At 41.3% G+C, this 23,221-nt stretch overlaps 2 protein-coding genes across 2 annotated transcripts in view; both read right to left on the minus strand.

Annotated features, from left to right (window-relative positions):
* Positions 1-13,845, minus strand: part of LOC113019589 (protein NLRC3-like) — a 31,483-nt gene extending 17,638 nt beyond the window's left edge. The window contains exons 1-8 of the mRNA XM_080299399.1: positions 13,769-13,845; positions 11,736-11,861; positions 9,936-10,174; positions 4,666-4,707; positions 1,600-3,391; positions 1,254-1,427; positions 808-981; positions 446-619 (exon numbers count right to left, since the gene is read on the minus strand). Of these exons, the coding sequence (XP_080155525.1) occupies positions 446-619; positions 808-981; positions 1,254-1,427; positions 1,600-3,391; positions 4,666-4,707; positions 9,936-10,174; positions 11,736-11,824 (2,684 nt within the window). The 5' untranslated portion in view covers positions 11,825-11,861; positions 13,769-13,845. The remainder of the gene's footprint in view (positions 1-445; positions 620-807; positions 982-1,253; positions 1,428-1,599; positions 3,392-4,665; positions 4,708-9,935; positions 10,175-11,735; positions 11,862-13,768) is intronic.
* A 3,356-nt stretch (positions 13,846-17,201) lies between these two features.
* The window catches only part of LOC113019580 (protein NLRC3-like), a 30,420-nt gene continuing 24,400 nt past the window's right edge, over positions 17,202-23,221 (minus strand). Inside the window, exons 7-8 of the mRNA XM_080296194.1 lie at positions 19,402-19,448; positions 17,202-19,226 (exon numbers count right to left, since the gene is read on the minus strand). Coding sequence (XP_080152320.1) covers positions 18,613-19,226; positions 19,402-19,448 — 661 coding nt within the window. The 3' untranslated portion in view covers positions 17,202-18,612. The remainder of the gene's footprint in view (positions 19,227-19,401; positions 19,449-23,221) is intronic.

Genomic DNA, 23,221 nt, shown 5'->3' on the forward strand with positions numbered 1-23,221 from the left:
AAATACTGAACAAAACACGCGAAACAAAATTAGAATTAAATTAAATTATTAATTTAAAAATGAATAAATTCCTAAGCAAAGACTTCCCTTGCAGAATTTCGAACACAATAACAATTTTGTTATTCTTAGATAATCAAACAAACAATATTTTAGGGATTTCTACGAAACTTTATGTTTACCACTAAAAATGAAATTCATCAGTTTCTTGACAATGTAATTCTTCCAAAATTACTAGACAGTGAAGCAATAGCACTGGATTTGCCTGTGACACCAGGGGAACTCCAGGAAGCCCTGATAAGTATGCCTAATAATAAGCCTCGAGTTCCAGATGACTTTCCTGCAGAATTCTACAAATAATTCTGGACAATTCTGGCACCTGTATTACAAAGAATCTTGCAGGAAATCAAGGAAAAATGATCATCTGTGGAAAAGTTGGAATCCTCACCTGAGAGTTTCCACTGCACACTGTGAACTCTTTAGTCTAGCAGACAGAAGCTTTACTCCTGAATCCTGCAGGTCACAGTTACTCAGATCAAGCTCTCTCAGACTAGATAACTGGGAGCTGAGAACTGAGGACAGATCTTCACAGATTCTCTCTGAGAAGTTACATCCACTCAGTCTGAAAAATAAAAGACAGTCTATAAAACAAATACTCCTGTAAAGCTTGTTAATACTTTTCACAACATTAAATCTTGTCTTTCAATTTTCATAGGAAACATTAACATACTAAGATACAACATCATATGGATGAACTTAGCTTAAATATTTAATTAATAAATCTAAAAACAAAATGTAATTTGATCTGACCTCAGAGTATTCAGTTTACAGTTTAAACTTTGTAGTCCAGCAGACAGAAGCTTCACTCCTGATTTCCGCAGGTTTTTGATACTTAGGTCCAGCTCTGTCAGTCTCAATGACTGTGAGCTGAGAACTGAGGACAGAGCTTCACAGTTTTCCTCTGAGAGTTCACAGATGTTAAGTCTGAAGATAAAAACATGAATAAAGATTATTATTAAACAGTAATCAAGGTGCAATAGCGTATTGTCTTGTGCTGAGCAGGTTAGTAAAACTTTAACTTAAAAATGATTAAAAATGCTATGAAACAAGGATAACTGGATAAAGTTTACCTTTACTGGTTAAATTGTTGATTATTTTTTTCGGTTTATATAAACAAAAAAGACATCAAACATATAAGCAACAGAACTAAACAGTTGAACTAAACTGTTGAATTAAACTAAACAAGTTGATCTGACCTCAGAATATTCAGTTTGGTGTGTGGACTCTCCAGTGCAGCACACAGAAGCTTTACTGCTGAAGCCTTCAGACTGTTGGTACTCAGGTCCAGCTCTCTCAAACGACAGGACTGGGAGCTGACCACTGGCAACAGAATTTCAATGCCTTTTTCTGACAGGTTACAGCTGCTCAGGCTGAGAGAGAAAGGAAAAAAAGAGAAAAGAAGATCATAGGGAAACCACTACCAACTGAGCTAATAATAATTGTTACTATTTTTTATGTTTTCGGCATTTCTGATTTATTTCCCATGATTTTAAGATTTTTACTGATTATAGGATTTTAAGTGATGAGTTCATGTTTACTTACAGAGCTTTTTTAGAGGCTTTGACCACTGGCAGCATTCTCAGAAGAGCCTCCTCTGAAGCAGAATATTTCTTGAAGTCAAACACATCCAGATCTCCTGATGACAGTAAGATGAAGGTCAGAGCTGAGCACTGAGCAGGAGACAATTTACCTGTGGAGAGACTTCCTGAGCTCCTGCCCTGCTGGATCTCCTCCACTAGAGAATGATCATTCAGTTCGTTCAGACAGTGGAGCAGATTGATGCTTTTCTCTGCAGACAGATTCTCATGGAGCTTTTCCTTGATATACTGGACTGTTTCCTGATTGGTCTGTGAGCTGCTTTCTGTCTGTGTCAGCAGACCTCGTAGGAGAGTCTGATTGGTCTGCAATGAAAGGCCCAGGAGGAAGCGGAGGAACAGGTCCAGGTGTCCATTTGGACTCTGTAAGGCTTTGTTCACAGCACTCTGGTAGAAGAAATGTAGTTTGTATTTTGTTCTGAGGGTTTTAAATAAGTGAGTTGTTTCTAGATTCAGCAGATTGAGTCCAGAGTTGATGAAGGTCAGATGGACATGAAGAGCAGCCAGAAACTCCTGAACACTCAGATGGATGAAGCAGAACACCTTGTCCTGGTACAGTCCTCTCTCCTCTTTAAAGATCTGTGTGAACACTCCTGAGTACACTGAGGCTGCTCTGATATCGATGCCACACTCTGTCAGGTCTGATTCATAGAAGATCAGGTTTCCTTTCTGCAGCTGATCAAAAGCCAATTTCCCCAGAGACTCCATCATCTTCCTGCTCTCTGGACTCCAGTGTGGATCTGTCTCAGCTCCTCCATCATATTTGGCCTTCTTCACTTTGGCCTGAACCACCAGGAAGTGGATGTACATCTCAGTCAGGGTCTTGGGCAGCTGTCCTCCCTCTCTGGTTTTCAGCACATCCTCCAGAACTGTAGCAGTGATCCAGCAGAAGACTGGGATGTGACACATGATGTGGAGGCTTCGTGATGTCTTGATGTGGGAGATGATCCTGCTGGCCTGCTCCTCATCTATGAATCTCTTCCTGAAGTACTCCTCCTTCTGTGGGTCAATGAACCCTCTGATCTCTGTCACTCTGCCAACACACTGTGGAGGGATCTGATTGGCTGCTGCAGGTCGTGTGGTTATCCAGAGGCGAGCAGAGGGAAGCAGTTTCCCCCTGATGAGGTTTATCAGCAGCACATCCACTGAGGTGGACTCTCTAGGGTCAGTTAGGATTGTAGTTTTTTGGAAGTCCAGAGGAAGTCGACACTCATCCAGACCATCAAAGATGAACACAACCAGGAAGTCTTCAAAGCTGCAGATTCCTGCTTCTTTGGTTTCAGTAAAGAAGCGATGAACAAGTCCCACCAAGCTGAACTTTTCCTCTTTCAGCACATTCAGCTCTCTGAAAGTGAATAGAAATATGAACTGGATGTCCTGGTTGGCTTTGTCTTCAGCCCAGTCCAGGGTGTATTTCTGTGTTAAGAATGTTTTCCCAATGCCAGCCACTCCCTTTGTCAGCACTGTTCTGATTGATTTATTTCTTCCAGGTGAGGCTTTAAAGATGTCTTCTCGTCTGATTGTAGTTCCTAGTCTGCCTGGTTTCCTGGATGCTGTTTCAATGTGTCTGACCTCATGTTCATCACTGACCTCTGCAGTCCCTCCCTCTGTGATGTAGAGCTCCGTGTAGATCTGATTCAGAAGGGTTGGGTTCCCTGCTTTTGCGATCCCCTCAAACACACACTCAAACTCATCCTTCAGGTTACACTTGAGTTTAAGTTGACAGCACTGAAGAGTCTCTGAATTAAAAACAGTATTTGAGATGATTAGTCTACTATGGTCTATAATTTATATATTTATTTATTTGCATCTTAAATTTGTTTCAATTCATTAGATGTTTGGTTAAATATATGTTGTTCTTTTGAATTTCACCAAAACATGCTTTGTTTATTAAATATTTTATTTTGTGTTTTAATCTCCTGCCTATGTGATCTGAGTCTGTGTGTGTTCGTGTGCGCTGTGTGGTGATGTAGGTGCAAGCATGTGTGCCCCGGTCACAGCTCCTTTCAGCTTGACCGAAGGTAAGTCACTGCCACGTTGCTCTCAGCTAATGAAAATTTATCAAGACCAGAAGCTGCAATCTGAATATATCCAAACTGCTGCATTTTAATCTGTTGTTAACTGACTCAGTCAGTATGAGTTTTGTAGAGTGCTAATTTCAGGTATTTTTTTTAATGAGTATTAGCTCGAAGATTCAGCTTTAACATTAGCTCTAACATTAACATTCTTCAATATTAAATATGATTTACCTATCTCTAATAATGGGCTATGTACCACAGGCCTTCTAGCTGGCTGTAATTAAACCTTTACTCAAAAAGCCATCCATAGACCCAGCTGTCTTAGCTAATTATAGGTCAATCTCCAACCTTCCTGTCATTTCAAATATCCTTGAAAGAGTAGTTGTCAAACAGCTAACAGATCATCTGCAGAGGAATGGTTTATTTGAAGAGTTTCAGTCAGGTTTCAGAGCTCAGCACAGCACAGAAACAGCTTTAGTGAAGGTTACAAATGATCTTCTTATGGCCTCTGACAGTGGACTCATCTCTGTGCTTGTCCTGCTAGACCTTAGTGCAGTTTGTATCTTATCTATCTAATAGTTTGTTCATGTAAATGGAGAGTTCTATTCATACGTTTTTTTCTTCCCGCTGTTGCCAAAGTGCTTGCTCATAGGGGGTCATATGATTGTTGGCTTTTTCCCTGTATGTATTATTGTAGGGTCTACCTCACAATATAAAGCGAGTTGAGGTGACTGATGTTGTGATTTGGTGCTGTATACATAAATTTAATTGAATATGAACCATCCTCACGTGTCATCTGAAGCTCTGTATCCATCAAGAAATCTAGTGAACTAAAGAGACTATTAAACCAACCAGATGTTCATTCAATAGAGCTCGGACTTTTGTCGTAATGCAGAGCTGAGGCTACAGAGAAACCAGAGCTCTGTTTAGTCACATCAGGCTTTATGTGTTATGGACTTATCAGTATTTCCTGAGACCAACTACTGAATTCTTACCTTCTGATGAAAGTGATGAAGCTGCCTGGGCTGAAGGACTTCCTGTTGGAGGAAAGTTCAGCTTGAGTAATAAATTTGTCTTCGAAAAAATGTAAGTATGATATTTGTACTCAATTATTTGAGAAGGAAAGACAAAATAAAAAGTAAGACTAAAATACATTTATAAAATAAGAATGACAATATGAGATCCAAGATGGCGTCACAAATGGATGCCCTGGTACTTCAGTGCGCTACTGCCGTCTTGTTTTTCTGCATAATTTGTGTGTCTGGACATGCTTCTGGATATCCTTACACCAGAGAACTACAGGACTAACACACTTTTGTTTTTTTCCCAGTATTTGTCACATCTGCGATGGATTTACTACAGACTTTGGACACAATGAGGGCTGCTTCTAACAGCTTGGATGAGTTTAGAGACACTGTCACCTCCACTTCTGCGAGGATAGCATTGTGCCATCATGCACCACGGTGAGTTATAATAATGACAAACACTAGTTTACTCCTAAAATCAAACAGCTGTGGCTAGAAAAGTGAAAGGCGTTCAGATGTGGAGTCAGGGACTACTACAGAGGTTCAGTAAAGAAGTGGACACTGCTAAACACCAGCATTTTGAAAAGACACATCAGATCTCAGATAACGACTCAGCCTCTGTGTGGAAAAGGAATAATTTAGGAATATCACTAACTACAAGCCTAAGGCTACGTCCACACTAGCCCGGATAGATTTGAAAACTACGTTTTGATATGAAAACGCTCCACATCCACACAGTCATTTTCAGTTGTTTTCACAGAATTGCGCGTCCTCGTTGACACGGCCGAAAACGCTTACGTTCCAGTACTGCACATGCGTGAAATGCAAGAAGATTCAACCTGCCTCATTTCTGTCTGGCACTTATTTACTTTCTGGCTCTTTGAAACGTCGGGGCAACATGTCAAGGAAAAGCACCGAGTTTTTTTTTTAAATGGACTAACAATGAGGTGGAGTTGTTGCTGCGAGAAACACAGAAGTACAAAGTTGCAAAAACGAGTGAAAGTTAAAAAAATGTGAAGAAAAGCTATCTGAAGCATGTACAAACTGATATTAATCTTTAATAGGGCTGTCTAAATTGACAGCAAAGAAAACAAATGCTGTATAATTCCCTCTGCTATCTTAGTTTAATTGGTCACATGACTGCATCATATGACTAACATGCGTCATCATTTTAGAAAGTCTCAATTTTTCGCTGTCCACACTGCGATGCGAAAGCTCCGTTTTAAAAGAATGCATTTTCGAGAGCATTTTCAAAAAGCTGTGTTTTCTTTCGGGGAAAACGACATCTCAATGTGGATGTGAGGCCAAAACAGAGAGAAAACAAGTGGACGTGGCCTAAAACCCCCCACTCCACTGATGACTTGCTCTTGGACAACGCCCTCAACGACTTTTACTGTCGTTTTGATGAGCCGTCAAGCACCTTTCATACCCCCACCAGCCCCAACAATAGGGACACTTTGGACACTCATCACCCCACCTTCCCCTCTCCCCCACCACAGAGCCATCACTACAACCAAAGACTTCACCCACAACACCCCCCTTCTCATCCCACACCTATGAGGATCTCACACCACCTTCTCCCACTACAAACCTTCATATTCATGAAGCAGATGTGAGGAAGTAGTTTAAGAGCCTGAATGCTCAGAAAGCTCCTGACCCCTGTCACTCTCAGAGACTGTGCAAATGCAAATATGCCTGCTTCAAGTCCTCCACCACAGTCCCTGTCCCCAAGAAGCCAAGGTTTACTTGAATAAATTACTACAGACCTGTGGTTCTCACATCCGTGGTCATAAAATAATTTGAGTGCCTGATCCTCTCCTATGTCAAGACCCTCACGGTCCCCCTGCTTTTTGCATACAGTGCCAACAGGTCTGTAGACGATGCTATCAAGATGGCTCTACGCCTTAACCTGCAGCATCTGGAATTCCCAGCAACCTATGCCAGAATCCTGTTTGTGGACTTCAGCTCTGCCTTCAACACAATTCTTCCAGACCATCTCCAAGAAAAACTTTCCCAGATAATTATACTTGATCCCATCTGCTGGTGTTTCACTGACTTCCTGACTGAAGAAGAATGTCTTGGACTCCCGGACCATCATCACCGGCTCCCCCCAGGGCTGTGCTCTTTGTCCTCTGCTCTTCTCCCTGTACACCAACTGCTGTACCTCCAAACACCAGTCTGTCAAGCTAATTAAGTACTCATCGCGCCTTTGAATGAACGATAGTCTATAGCAGACCTTCCCAAAGTGGGGGGCGCAGAGCCATTGCAGGGTGTGCGCGGCATGAAAAGGAAAAAAAAAAAAAAGAAATAAACAACAACCATGGGGCTCCCACACAAACGCAAAGCAGGAGATGAAGCATCGCTGAATATGTTTCCAAACCAACTTCATTCTAAGCCAAAGACTAGAAAATATGGTGAAGCATATCTGCCCTTTGGCTTCACCTGCACAAGTGCCGAGGTAGGTCTCCCTGCAGGATTGGTTTTCCCTGCATCGGGAGCAGCGCTGGGCTCTCCAAATCACGGACAAACAGAATCCCACATTCTTGATTTTTAGTTCACAAACACTTCTTGTAATGACTAACTACTCCTGACATTTTGGAGATATTAGCTCTTTATACAGTAAAGTTACAGCGGGATACAAATAACATCAGGCTGATCCTGCCACAGTTTGTTCCCTCGGTTCAAATCACAAACAGTCTCTCACAGTCTCTCACAGCTGTTTATGTTTTTAAACCCAGAGATGCATTTTTTGAAAAATGTATTGATAGCAATGTTGAATATTATTACACATGAAAAAACAACTACATGTAAAATAATCACACTGTGACGCCTCTGCCTTTGTAAATGGAGGGACAGTAACTGCGTGTCTATATGTAAGCCTGTAAAACCTGAAGATAGAGACAAAATACTGTTAATCCGACTATCTGCCATTCTGCAATTCCTCTCATGTAAACAATAACGTGGCGCACAGCTGACGTGAAAAAAGGCACGTACCTTTAACATTGTGTGAGGAACTCTGTATTCCTCCTCCACACATAAACGCAAAAAATGAGTTTTAAAAAATCTTTGTTTTTGGTGATTCAAAACACCGTTTACGTGGACGAAACAGCTGCGTTTTCAAAAATACCCGTGTAGGTGCGGACATAGCGTAAAAGAGTTAGTAGTTTATTTTCTTACTACCTGTAGATTACTTGTATTTGCTTAATTGTTTACTAAATGTTTGAGGTATGAAATAAACCGCAATTGAGCAAAATATGGGTGTGTGTGGTTGGAGGATGTGTTAGTGCGTGCATGTGTGTGTGTGTGCGCGCACCGGTGGTCTATAGGATAACTGCTAACTGCAACAACAATACATGGTTAAAGTGGAACAGCGAAGCACAAGTACAAAAGCAAAGGGGTTGTCACATGATTCGGAAGGCATTCTGGGCTCAGCCAATCAGAGCCAGAGGATTTCGTTACGCGGGCATTTGCTCATAACACGGGCAGAAATATTGCCGTTAAGTGCCTTCTTAACTTGAATTTTTCGTTAGATGGGATATTCGTAAGTTGGGGTTCCACTGTATTTGAGAAGTGAAATGAAGGTTATTGGATTTACAGAAAGTGTGCAATAATTGCTTAAACAAAATCAGGCAGGTGCATAAATTTGGGCACCACAAAAAAAGAAATGAAATCAATATTTAGTAGATCCGTCTTTTGCAGAAATTACAGCCTCTAAACGCTTCCTGTAGGTTCCAATGAGATTCTGGATTGTGGTTGAAGATATTTTGGACCATTCCTCTTTACAAAACATCTCTAGTTCATTCAGGTTTGATAGCTTCCGAGCATGGACAGCTCTCTTTAACTCACACCACAGATTTTCAGTAATATTCAGGTCTGGGGACTGAGATGGCCGTTCCAGAACGTACTTGTTCTTCTGCATGAATGCCTTAGTGGATTTTGAGCAGTTTTTGGGGTCATTGTCTTGTTGAAAGATGCATCTCTGGCGCAGCTTCAGCTTTGTCACTGATTCCTGGACATTGGTCTCTAGAATCTGCTGATACTGATATCCATGTGTCCTTCAACTTTGACAAGATTCCCAGTCCCTGCACTGGCCACACAGCATGATGGAACCATCACCACATTAAACTGTAGGTAGCAGGTGTTTTTCTTGGACTGCTGTGTTCTTTTTCCTCCATGACATAACACCCCTTGTTATGCCCAAATAACTCAATTTTAGTTTCCTCAGACCACAGCACCTTATTCCAGAATGAAGCTGGCTTGTCCAAATGTGCTTTAGCAAACCTCAAGTGTCTCTGTTTGTGCTGTGGACGGAGAAAAGGCTTCCCCTGCATCACTCTCGCATACAGCATCTCCTTGTGTAAAGTGCGCCGAATGGTTGAACGATGCACAGCGACTCCATCTGCTGCAACATGATGTTGTAGGTCTTTGGTGCTGGTCTGTGGGTCGACTCTGACTGTTCTCACCCTTCGTCGCTTCTGTCTATCCGAGATTTTTCTTGGCCTGACACTTCGAGCCTTAACTTGAACTGAGTCTGTGGACTTCTATTTTCTCAATATGTTCCTAACAGTGGAAACAGACAGCTTAAATCTCTGAGGCAGCTTTCTGTGTCCTTCCCTAAACCATGATGGTGAACAATCTTTGTCTTCAGGTCATTTGAGTTGTCTTGAGACCCCCATGTTGCTGCTCTTCAGAGAAAACTAAAAGAGGAGGGAAACTTACAATTGACCTCCTTAAATACTCTTTCTCATTATTGTATCCACATGTGCATGTAGGTCAGGGGTCACTGAGCTTACCGAGCCAATTTCAGTTCCAATAATCATTTCTAAAGGTTTTGGAATCAATAAAATGACAACAGTGCCCAAATTTATGCACCTGCCTGATTTTGTTTAAACAATTCTTGCACACTTTTTGTAAATCCAATAAACTTCATTTCACTTCTCAAATACCACTGTGTGTGTCTCCTATATGATATATTTAACTGACATTTTTTATTGGAACAACCAACGATTTATACAGGAAAATAATGACTATTAACAAGGTTGCCCAAACTTTTGCTTTCCACTGTATATATCAATCTCAGCACTTTTAAATTTTATTTAAGTGTTTGTCTTACAGCATGTTTTGCACTAAGTACTGCAGCAATTTCCTAATCTTGTAAACCTGCTCAACTTTAGGTAATAAATCCTTTCTGATTCTGATTGTGTCAGCAGTGTTTAATGTTTCATTTTTCTCTTACTGACCTCCTTTCAGCCTCCCTAAAATCGACCTCGCCACCTCCATCACATGGTCTGAATACACCTGCACCATCACGTCTACTGTTTTCAGTCTGTCTGCGTTCTCCAGCTGGCTCTTATAGATTTTAGGGAAGTCAGCTCCGGGTTCATACTGCAGGTAAAAGTGGAAAATCTTCAGCTCCTCTTCTCCCAAATTCTTCAACATTTCCAGCAGCTGCACTGGTGAGGGCTTCTCCATCTTTGATCTGTTAAACATGAAATCATGTGAACAGTCACAGTCTCTATCACATCTACATTTTACTAATTTAGTTTCAAGTTTTATTGTCATGTACAGATCCATAATGAAATTCTTTGGCTCGTGCCCCTCAGCTCTACATGAGCAGAGAGAGAGTGTGCAGTTATATTAAGGAGAGAATAACAGAAATTACCAGTGGTAATAATAAAAGACAAAAGGAGGGGAAAAAATTATTAAATATTAGAGAATTTACGACTAGTTGGCATTTACAAGTTTCTGCAAGAATTTTACTAAAGAAATGTAGAACAGTGGAACCCCGACTTACGAAATTAATTCGTTCCCGAGGGTTCAGTGCCTTCGTAACTTGAATTTTTTGTGAAACGGGTATTCTTAAGTCGGGGTTCCACTGTATATTGCACAGCTGATTAACTGTTTGATCTGGATTATTTAGGTTTTACATTTTTTTTTTCCTGGATGGATTGTTCTGTGATGGGAATAACATCACAAACTGAATAATAAAGAATCAACAATAAGACCTGATACAATAAGAACTAACCCCAAAAAACCAAAGAATCATTAAAAGAGAATTGTGCAGAAATAAGTGTGACATGTAACTTTAATCCTAACACTGCTGTTAAAGAGTTATACCCGAGGATGTTTAACGTGAGGTTTCTAAATCAGGAATCTGGTACCAAGGAAATCATTATAACAACATTTACAATATAATCATCTGATGATGGGTTAACTCTGTTCCTTGGAGATATTCTCAGGTTCCCGTTGAATCTAATGAGCTAGTTCTCCTCTGTCAGAGCAGACAAACACAAGTATTAGCTGAGCTTAAACTTAGGCCACTCACAGGCTGGAGCTGACCACTCGCTCTAAAACACACAAGTTTCACACAAATCCCAATAACTCAGAACATCTTTTTTCTGGTTTCAGTTGGAAATGTCTGACGCTCAAACTATTCATCCTCGTCTATCCAGCACCACCTGAGACATCTGAGTGGAAGTTCCTCCCTACACTGTGTTTGAAGCAAAGCACAAAGGAGACACCTGCTGGAGCATCTGCAGGTGTCCTACTCAGCCTCTTCACTACAGAAACACCTCCTACAACATCCACCCTTTACACTCTGACTGCTGTGTTCGTGGAAACACTCCAACACACACATATGAACATAGAAATGTGTGTGAAACACAGCTGAGCTGACATTAAACATGATAGAGGATTTATTCACAACAACATTTACACACACATTACCTCTTTGCAGGAGATAATACCTATATGAGACACAGTTTATGATTCAAATGTTAGAGATCCTGCGGCTGCCTTTGGGGTGTGCAGGGCTCTCTCTTCCGGAAGATAATTAAATAAACAATTATAAATGTTTGACCACTATGAGTCGGTTTTCTCTGTTCTATCATGGGGACAAAAGAATCTGGGTTCAATAAGGTCCAGGTTCATGTTTATGTTTAGTTCCTCGTTTCTTCCTGTGAATAATGATGGAGCAGTGATGTGAGTGCTGAGCTGTGACATGGAGAAGAGTCATGGACAGTTAGAGATGGTCATCTCACCTCTGAGCTTTGGTCTGGCTCTCATGTTCCCCACACAGAGTGCTTTTAGAGGGAGGGGCTCCCTCCTCTCTGTCCTCACACTGATCCATGCTGCTCAATTCATATCAGCTCACACACACTTTCTACCTGCAGAGGAAACACAAATCATTCACATGCACATCAACTGTAATCCTGCTTTCCATCACTGTGCTGTCCAAATATCAGCTGCTGCTTTCCTGCTTCATCTCAGTGTCAGCTGGATGCAGTCAGACAGCAGTGTGAGGCAGAGGAAGCTGCCATCAGCTGCTCTGCTATCAGTCCACTAGATGGAGCCTGAAGCACAAACGATGCATTCACTGACACACATGGATTTACTGGAAATGAGAACCATTTAGTAATCTCTCATATATATATATATATATATATATATATATATATATAGTCTCATGAACAACATTAACTAACTAATTGTTATTTACTAACTAATCTTAAATGACTGTTCAGCACAGAAATGAAGCCCAACAATCATGTTTTACAGTCCTGTGGTCTCAGCCTCAGATACTCAACTAATCAAAGTGATGTCAGAACAAAAATGAATGACTAACAAAACATTTTCTCCTTCATTTCTCTCACACAAAGCTGTATGTAACGTGTCTCGCGGTTAGTATCATGGTTTGCTAACATCGATACACGAGCTGCCTCATGTTGCTTCCAGGTTGGGAAAGAATGAAAAGATAAACCATTTTCAAGCTTATTTTCTTGCTGGTCGTGCGATCGAACATTGCAGCCGACCACACAGCAAATACGAACCATGGCTGTTGTGTGTGCCTTCGCTCCCTTTTCACTTGCGCTAGACCCCCAAAATGGCGGATCGGGCCAAAATCCTTTCCACGTGACATCACGCTCCAAAGCCCTATCCGGTTGTTCAGTCTGACGTCACTAGCCGTGTCTGGGCCTAAACTGCGCTGCAGGTCCATATATCAAACGATCACTATGGCATTACTGAGAGTTGAAAAACTGTCTAAAGTCTTTCATCTTTAATAAAATGATCAGCGTTCTGCTCTACCAGGTGTAACAATTGAGTTTAACATCCAGGCATCCATGAAAACGGAATTTATGACATTTAACGGAGTTAGAAGTTAGCAGGGAGTTAGCTCGCTAGCTTCTATCTAACTACAATATAGCATGTCCTGACTGCGAGGTTTTGGAAACAAATTCAAACGTACAGCTCTGTTATCACTTCCAGCATAAATGAAGACAGAAAACTAAACAGCAGTGACGTTTGTAGGGTTACTGAAGTTTGGCTAGCTGCTATATAATGATGTGCTACGTGACCGCTAGCGACACAGCTATGTTAGCATAATATAAACAAGCTAACTTTTTTCCACTCGATAAAAGTTAACGTGAGTGTTCTCGGTGGTCAGGAACAAATGTAATCGCATGGCAGGATGCTGTAAAAGGACCAAACTTCAGCCAGAGAACAACTGAGATAATCCATCCACAATACGAGGTTAGTCATTCATATACTGCTGCATGGGCTGGGCTGTAGTTACATCCTAAGGTTTTAAAAACTGAGCTTAAATAAATGATTAGCAGTAATAAAAGCCGAGGGAGGTCAACAGTGATCACTGACTGTTTTAGGAGCTTTTTGAGATCAAATAGAAGAAAATACATAACATTAAACATGTTAACAACACAAAAGCCATATTAAACGCAGACTACTTTAGACCCGGAAGTAGGATTCGTCGTGTCATCACTGAACAACCGGATACCGTCCCATTTCACGAGCCTCTCACTTCCGCACTTCTCGTACTGATAGTACGCGTAGTACGCGTAGTGCGCGTACTTCAAGCGCGTTGACCCTGAATTGGGACACAGGAGCGTCAGCTTCAAGCAAGCCATCACTATCTGAACTATCGAGCGGTCTCTCTCTTGAATGGAGGGACCGGAAATAAAAACACACAGCTTGTTGTGAGAAGAAATCAAACATGAGCTGAACAAACAGTAAAGTTCCTAAAAACAAACTGTTAAAGGAGGAAACAAAGCAAACTTACGGTTTCTTCACACACACCAACAACAAGCTCCACTTACTTCCTGACAGTTTAGCTGCTTCCTGGAAAGGAAGGCCTTCACCTACGTGCAGACCGATTTTCACAATAAAAGCACTCTGTAACTAAAGTAACGTCACACTGACAGTTTGTGACTTTTTAACTTTGTGCTGACAGAATTAAAGTAACTTGGTGTCACTTCTTCTTTCCCGTTTCTCTGAGCAGTTTCAGCTTTGACTGAAATAATCATACCGGTAATTATCAGCCGTTGTATTAAAGGATTTATCAGTTTATTCCGAAAATCAACAGGAATCTGGTGCTGATCAAAGAATTTCCTTTTAATGGTTGACATTCAAAGCTTTAAATGGACTTACCAACTTGCTACCTGGGACGGTTTTAGAGGCCTGGCCAGTCGCCCCGATTGACTCTTACTTTGAAAGGATGGTGTCACCTGTAAGAGCCATTTACACTAAAACTCATTAATACTCACATTCATTCATGTTTCACAAAGCGTTCAAAAGGAAAAAATTTAACTGCAGGAGATTTTATTAAAGTCATTTAGTAGACTCAAAAATAATAATACTCACAGAAACGTAATCAGATTGTAGGACCCATATGAGTTGTTCCTTTTTGACTAAATGGGTTGGTTTAAATGGACTCACTGTATTGGTGCACGGGTGTGGGGCGTGTCTCATGGGTGTGGTGGATGATAAATGTGTTTGCACTCACCTAGTGATGGCCAAATGAAGCTTTCTGAAGCTTGTATTGAAAAACGGTTCATTACTCGAAGCTTTTCAACACGGTCCTCTCTGGTGACATCTGGTGGCCAAAAATATGAAGAGCAGCTTGAATCCACAAAATAAAACCAACCGCTTCATTATGATTGCCCACTCTACACAGTGGAATCCTGTCTGATATTGGGCCTCCGTTGTGTTGCTTTGAACGTGTATTTTTTGGTGGTTAAGAAAATGTGGTTTATTTGTTTAATAAATAGTTTTGACCAGTAAACTCTCCTTGTTTAAACATGCACCATGGTGTGGTCTTCCTTTGCTTGTGACTTCTTGATGTTGGTAAATACAATAATTGAAAAATACCACGTTACATATATATACATATAATAATGTAAAACACATTATGGAGTATGCTTCTGCTGTGAGGTCTTGCCTCCATGCACGTATGCAATTAATCGCATTTATAAATAATATTATATTAAGGAAGTTTTCCCAGATATATTTTTGACCTTTGGGTAGAATTGATTGTGAAATGGAAAAGGAAAATGCTTATGAACTTGCAAATGAAAAACATGATGCATTGACGGTAACCCTTTTTCATTTTTATTTAAAAAGAGAATTTGTTCTAGTGTGCGATGGCCGAACCTGTTCCTTTTCGTGGAGATAATTTCTCCTGCCTTAAGGAACATCCCTCACATGGCCCAGAGGAGGCTGGAGTGCAGAGAAACTGGTAGAGATGCAGTTATACAGTCTACCTGGGCCCCACAAACTATCAGCTAAAGAGAATAAAGAAATTCAATTGCTGCACATTTGGCAGACTAACATTTTCAGATTAATTAAACAATAAAATATATATTTTTACAACATTACATGTAAAGAGTCAAGTGGAAGTTTTTCTAAAGTTATTTAATGATATTTATATTATGGAAGCAGATTTTTGACATTTTACCTTTTTCCCGTTTTCAGATAAAATAAACACGCACAAAACAAAAGCAAACGGCCAGAACACAAAGCTGGAAAACCCACCCAATTGACAAAAATCAACTCAAAATACTCCCACACAACAGAGCCTCCTCTATTCCTCGCTGGCTCCAAATCTCTCAGTGGAATGATCAGTGGTTCGCTATCTGTCACCATCAAAACACTCCACAAATCCCGCGAATGATTCGCTTCCTTATAAACCATTGAATCAGACACCGAAGCAGTTAGGTTCTAAATGAAGCTTCGGACGTCACTGATCATGTGACTCTGGCCAAACGAATCAAGCTTCGACACAGTGCTTCTGAAGCAGTGTGTTGATTTTTGTGACACACGCACCGGAGCTTCAGCTTCAAGCGGATCATCACTACACTCACCTGTTCTCCAACCTGATGTTGATGAACATCAAGGTAGGGTGAGCATGAGTTAAAAACCTTCTGTTAACCGCAGCTTGAGCGCAGCTTGAGCGCAGCTTGAGCGCAGCTTGAATCATTTTGATGCGTTTTGACTGTAACTTGATGGTTTATGTTGATTAATGGTTTTCTTTCGTTTTTGATCTACTGCAGAATATTCTTATAAAATCCCAGGCCAGGAAAATCACCTTCATGTTTTTCTGTGTTTTATCCTCAGCTACTTTGACTCAAAGACATCTGCTGTCATGCTTACACCTTTGATAAAGTGTCAGCTTTATTTTTATAGATTCAAAATTACGGAAATGTACTGATGCATGATGTGAATTATAATATTTCTGACTGTCTGAGGCATTTCCCCGATTTGAATCAATTCTAGAAATCAGAGCCCTAACAGTTACACAATCATACCAAAACTCTGTCCTGATAGTTTTGACTTTCTCTGAGACAATATTCAGAATAAATAACCACGAAAACAATTTATTTATTCAGTTTAGAGCTTGACACATCACATCGTTATAATCACAGAGCCTATTTCACTTGAATCCACTTGATGGCGCAGTAGAGCAAATGAATTATCACAATGCTTCGAACCACGAGTCAACCAGGGGTCCGTTCTTCGTACCTCGCTTACTACATCCAAGATCAAATGACACATCCAAGATCAAATCATCGCGCTAACTCTGAGCTCGCTATTCCGGTTCTCCGAACACACCTGTTGTTGACGATTAGTATAGCTGGATGAAGTAATGTGAGATCACTGGGTGGCTCAACAGGGGCTACGCATCGATAGTAGAAACATTGATCGGCAACCCTTTGATTGGTCGGTAATTTAATAATAATAATAATAATAATAATAATAATAATAATAATAATAATAATAATAATAATGGATTGGATTTATATAGCGCTTTTCAAGGCACCTAAAGCGCTTTACAATGCCACTATTCATTCACTCTCACATTCACACACTGGTGGAGGCAGCTACGGTTGTAACCACAGCTGCCCTGGGGCAGACTGACAGAAGCCAGGCTGCCATATCGCGCCATCGGCCCCTCTGGCCAACACCAGTAGGCGGTAGGGTAAATTTATTATATTATACTACATTATATTATATTATATTATATTATATTATATCCTCTTTCACATTAGAGCCACGACAGGACCCACTAGAACATGGGAACAAGTAAAAGTGAAATATAAGAATATTCCACAGAATGGTAATATTTATCACTTATATTGCTTTTCGTCTCTTGGAAAGAGACCCTGAAATAATCTGTTTGTTTGTTTATAACAGTAACCAAGAAAAGGGCAGAGCAAAAAAAGACAGGTGGTGGTCCTGCACCCCCTCGTCAACAAGTTGGTTAAGTAAATGATACCCTCACGGGAAAATCGATATCTCTCTATGAGCACACTGTCGCGCTGAGCTAAAGGATCCTGTCTGTCCCGCAATATACGCTGGATTCTGAGGACTCTCCTTATCAATCTTGCACCTTCCTCAATGGGTGGCTCGCGTATATGGACAGGACATGGCTGCGACAGGCTTCCCAAATCCACCTTCGCTTTTATAGCCGTGGTCTCTCATCTTGATTACATGAAGTAATTTACTATTACTACACTGTAAAAACTGTGACTAGAGGTTACTTAAAAAAAGTTATGGCAACAAAGTGACACTTGAAATAATTAAGTAGATTTTAATTTCAAAAGATTTATGTAAAATGTAGAGAAAATGTTAATTAAATTCAAATAGAAAACAAAAGTAGATATTAATAGATTTAAACTGTAAATATGTGTTGGATTTAGGGTCAAAATCTCAAACTGAAGGTTGAAATTGCCCAACTTTACCAAAAGAAATAATTGATATAAAATAAGTCTCTGAATAATAAGAGAAAATGAAATGAATTTAACTTATTTTCTGAGTAAAATGAATCAATTTCACAAAGAAAACATCAAAACGGTAATGTGTTTTATTGTGGAAAATAAAACACGGTAATTTATAAAATAACATTTTTCTGCTTGTATACACTGAATTCTGATCAATAATCTCCTGATCTCCTAAATACATTCCTCTAAAATATGAATTACATCTGAAATAATCAAATAATAATAATAATCACATACATGTAATAGAATGTTAATAGTACATTTCCCTTTTTTAGGAAATGACCTGTATGTATCTGTGTGACATCAATGAAAGAATCAAATATGCATTATCTTTAGTTACATTGATAATATTTATTTATGGTAAAACAGTGGTAAAATATCGCTGTTGCTTTCGTATACATGAAGTGGACATACCTGAGTTCCCGCGATCTAATCCTGTTTACATAAAGTAAACCTGCTCCCAAGCAGGTTTACGCTTACGGATCTGTTGCTATGACAGCAAGTCCCGGATGAGCTTCAGAGAACCGAACGATCCAAGATCACGCGAAATCGTCAACAATCAAATCCAGCTAACTTACTTAGCGAGGTACGAAGAACGGGCCCCAGTTGGATGGAAAACTTCAGTTCATCACGAGGCTTCACCTCACCATCACTAGGTGAGAGTAGGGACGGGTATCGTTTAGATTTTATCCGATACCAGTGCAAAACCAGTACTTTTGAAACTGTGCCGGTGCTTAAAGAATGGAGAGCACAAACTTTGTCCAAAAGCCTCTCATGTTTAGCCGTTTTATTTTTTGTAAAATGATAACAATGTTTCTCTAACAGGAGGACACTCTTTACACTCAACTCAGCACAGGGACACTGAGGAACAAGGGGACCTGAACCAAAACCCAGGATAAAGAGTTTCAGTGAATGTGGTGTTGAAGGTGTGGAGGTGGATCAGAGTGTCAGAGGAGACTCTGTAGAAGGACAGAGTGCCAGCAGGACAGTCCACATACACTGCTACTCTGTTAGAGACAGAGGAGGAGGAGGAGGAGGAGGAGGAGGAGGAGGAGGAGGAGGAGGAGGAGATGGATGTATCCCACTTATTGTGCCAGACGGAATGAGGACCATCATCAGAGCAGCACAGACTCCAGGACAGATCATTGTGTCCAAACATACAGTATGGGGAATAGAAACTGGCAAGCGTAGCAAACATACCAGATTTTGATAATTGACACTCTCGTTTCCTTCTAATTCTTCTGTAACTCACTGCTATATCAACCCTTCCTCTCCACTCGACCTCCCAGTAACAGCGACCAGTCAGACCATTTCTACACAGCAGCTGGCAGAAATAATCAAATCTGTCTGGATGATCAGGATATGACTGAACCTCCTTCACATGTGTCACCTTCCTGTTGTTGTCAGATAGTTGGAGGTTTGTGTGAACTGTGTTTGTGTCGATTGTGAGTTGGCAGGAATCTGATGGAGAGAACAAACACAATCCAGCTGCAGTTATTGATCCATCATCTGTTCATTGATTGACACTTTGATGATGACTCCTGACATCAGAGATGTGAGTGAGTGATGTGACAGTTTGAAGATGGTTGAATGTGTGCTGCTTTGTTTTCATGAATCACATTAAAAACACACTTACACTTCCTCAGACCTGGTCTCAACCATCGGACTCCAGCAGGCTCCACCCTGAAAGGAGGAGGGGGGTCAGACCAGCACAGTCTCTTTCAGCATGCACACATGGACATTACATGGCTCTCATATACAAATACACTTCAGCCCATACGTGGATCAAACTGCTGATGATTTGGGCTGATCCTGGATCTGTCAGTACACTGAATTGAACAAAATATGAGTGATTCAAACTGACCTTCATTGTCTTTATATTCTTCTATTGTTCTATTTAGCTGGAAATGACCCCCCCCCCCCCCCCTTGCCTTTGCTGCTCTTTTTTTATCCTTTGTGTCAGTGTGGGTACTGTACATAACCCCTGACCTCTGAGTGAATGCAGCTTTGTTTTCATGGGTTTTAATGTCACCTATAACCTTTTCATGTTCTGATTTAACAGCAGATTTCACCACGTGCACACAGAGAAATGTCTGCATCTGTCACACGATCAGTGGACCATATATTAGTTTTTTCAATATTTCATGTTGAAACTATTAAGGGACTAGTGTACAGTGGAACCCCGACTTACGAATACCCCATTTAACAAAAAATTCAAGTTACGAAGGCGCAGCAAAACGCAAGTACAGAAACCAAGGGATTGTCACATGATTCGGAAGGCATTATGGGCATTCTAGGCTCAGCCAATCAGAGCCAGCGGATTTCGTTACTCGGGCATTTTGCCGGAACACAAGCAGAAATATTGCCATTCAGTGCCTTTGTAACTTGCGTGAAACTTGCGTAAGTCGGGGTTCCACTGTGTGTGTCTGTGTGTATATATATATATATATACAGTGGGGCAAAAAAGTATTTAGTCAGCCACCGATTGTGCAAGTTCCCCCACCTAAAATGATGACAGAGGTCAGTAATTTGCACCAGAGGTACACTTCAACTGTGAGAGACAGAATGTGAAAAAAAATCCATGAATTCACATGGTAGGATTTGTAAAGAATTTATTCGTAAATCAGGGTGGAAAATAAGTATTTGGTCAATAACAAAAATACAACTCAATACTTTGTAATATAACCTTTGTTGGCAATAACAGAGGTCAAACGTTTACTATAGGTCTTTACCAGGTTTGCACACACAGTAGCTGGTATTTTGGCCCATTCCTCCATGCAGATCTTCTCGAGAGCAGTGATGTTTTGGGGCTGTCGCCGAGCAACACGGACTTTCAACTCCCGCCACAGATTTTCTATGGGGTTGAGGTCTGGAGACTGGCTAGGCCACTCCAGGACTTTCAAATGCTTCTTACGGAGCCACTCCTTTGTTGCCCGGGCGGTGTGTTTTGGATCATTGTCATGTTGGAAGACCCAGCCTCGTTTCATCTTCAAAGTTCTCACTGATGGAAGGAGGTTTTGGCTCAAAATCTCACGATACATGGCCCCATTCATTCTGTCCTTAACACGGATCAGTCGTCCTGTCCCCTTGGCAGAAAAACAGCCCCATAGCATGATGTTTCCACCCCCATGCTTCACAGTAGGTATGGTGTTCCTGGGATGCAACTCAGTATTCTTCGTCCTCCAAACACGACGAGTTGAGTTTATACCAAAAAGTTCTACTTTGGTTTCATCTGACCACATGACATTCTCCCAATCCTCTGCTGTATCATCCATGTGCTCTCTGGCAAACTTCAGACGGGCCTGGACATGCACTGGCTTCAGCAGCGGAACACGTCTGGCACTGCGGGATTTGATTCCCTGCCGTTGTAGTGTGTTACTGATGGTGACCTTTGTTACTTTGGTCCCAGCTCTCTGCAGGTCATTCACCAGGTCCCCCCGTGTGGTTCTGGGATCTTTGCTCACTGTTCTCATGATCATTTTGACCCCACGGGATGAGATCTTGCGTGGAGCCCCAGATCGTGGGAGATTTTCAGTGGTCTTGTATGTCTTCCATTTTCTGATGATTGCTCCCACAGTTGATTTTTTCACACCAAGCTGCTTGCCTATTGTAGAGTCACTCTTCCCAGTCTGGTGCAGGTCTACAATACTTTTCCTGGTGTCCTTTGAAAGCTCTTTGGTCTTGGCCATGGCGGAGTTTGGAGTCTGACTGTTTGAGGCTGTGGACAGGTGTCTTTTATACAGATGATGAGTTCAAACAGGTGCCATTCATACAGGTAACGAGTGGGGGACAGAAAAGCGTCTTACAGAAGACGTTACAGGTCTGTGAGAGCCAGAGATTTTCCATGTTTGAGGTGACCAAATACTTATTTTCCACCCTAATTTACGAATAAATTCTTTACAAATCCTACCATGTGAATTCATGGATTTTTTTTTTCACATTCTGTCTCTCACAGTTGAAGTGTACCTCTGGTGCAAATTACTGACCTCTGTCATCATTTTAAGTGGGGGAACTTGCACAATCGGTGGCTGACTAAATACTTTTTTGCCCCACTGTATGTATAAAATTCCCCACTCGCCGGTCAAGGGCAGTCAATCCTTCAAGCTCGGGTCCTCTACCAGAGGCCTGGGAGCTTGAGGGTCCTGCGCAGTATCTTAGCTGTTCCTAGGACTGCGCTCTTCTGGACAGAGATCTCCGATGTTGTTCCCGGGATCTGCTGGAGCCACTCGCCTAGCTTGGGAGTCATTGCACCTAGTGCTCTGATTACCACTGGGACCACCTTCACCCTCCACATCTTCTCGAGCTTTTCTCTGAGCCCTTGGTATTTCTCCAGCTTCTCGTGTTCCTTCTTCCTGATGTTGCTGTCATTCCGAACCGCTACATCGATCACTACGGCCGTCTTCTTCTGTTTGTCTACCACCACTATGTCCGGTTGGTTAGCCACCACCATTTTGTCCGTCTGTATCTGGAAGTCCCACAGGATCTTAGCTCGGTCATTCTCCACCACCCTTGGGGGCATCTCCCATTTTGACCCCGGGACTTCCAGGTTATACTCGGCACAGATGTTCCTGTACACTATGCCGGCCACCTGGTTATGGCGTTGCATGTATGCCCTGCCTGCTAGCATCTTGCACCCTGCTGTTAGATGCTGGATTGTCTCAGAGACATCTTTACACAGCCTGCACCTGGGGGAGATACTGGTCTGCCAGTAGCTGGTGCTTTGCGTTTTGCGGGTGTCTCTCGTCAACTAGCAGCTGGTTCATTTGTGCCAGGGCCTGGTGCTGTCCAACTCTTCATATTGTTCTCATATTGTTCCCCTGCCCATGCATATCAACTGGATCTGAAGCGTTAAGATTGGAATAGAACATTTTAAACTGGTCATTAATAGTTTTCAGATCGGACGTCTTTTCTCCAGAGGTTTTACAGATTTCAGAAATTGTGTTAACTGATATGGATTGCTTAATTTGATGTGTCAAGATTTTTCTGGCTCTTTCCCCATGCTCCTAGAACTTTTGCCTTGATTTGAAAAATAAATGCTCTCTTTTGCTGAATGGACAGGATTTTGTTTAGTAATAATTTTCTCTTATAGAGGTCTGGTGTTGGATTTTCTACATATAAGCAATCAATCTCTTTTATACTGTTAGCTAGGTTATCTGTGAAGGTTCTCAGTCATCGTAGTATAAGAAGGAGCTTGGAAAGAAAAGCGTCTGGACTTCGTTATGTTGCTTGCATGATAGGGTGGGGACAGGTTTCACCCAAAACCCTGGCTGATTGTGACACCCCCCTGTTTCACATCTTGGCTCATGTGATTAGGTAGAGGATCATCAGGGGTCCTTTTGTCCCACTTTGGAGGGTTATTCCCACTGCATTTAAATCTGGGACTCTCCGCCATTTTATCTTAGAATTGAAGAAGCTTCTCGGATGAGAGGTGAAACATCTTCAAGCAACTTAAAGAA

This window comes from Astatotilapia calliptera, chromosome 3 (assembly GCF_964374335.1).
Source record: "Astatotilapia calliptera chromosome 3, fAstCal68.1, whole genome shotgun sequence".
Taxonomy (NCBI): domain Eukaryota; kingdom Metazoa; phylum Chordata; class Actinopteri; order Cichliformes; family Cichlidae; genus Astatotilapia; species Astatotilapia calliptera.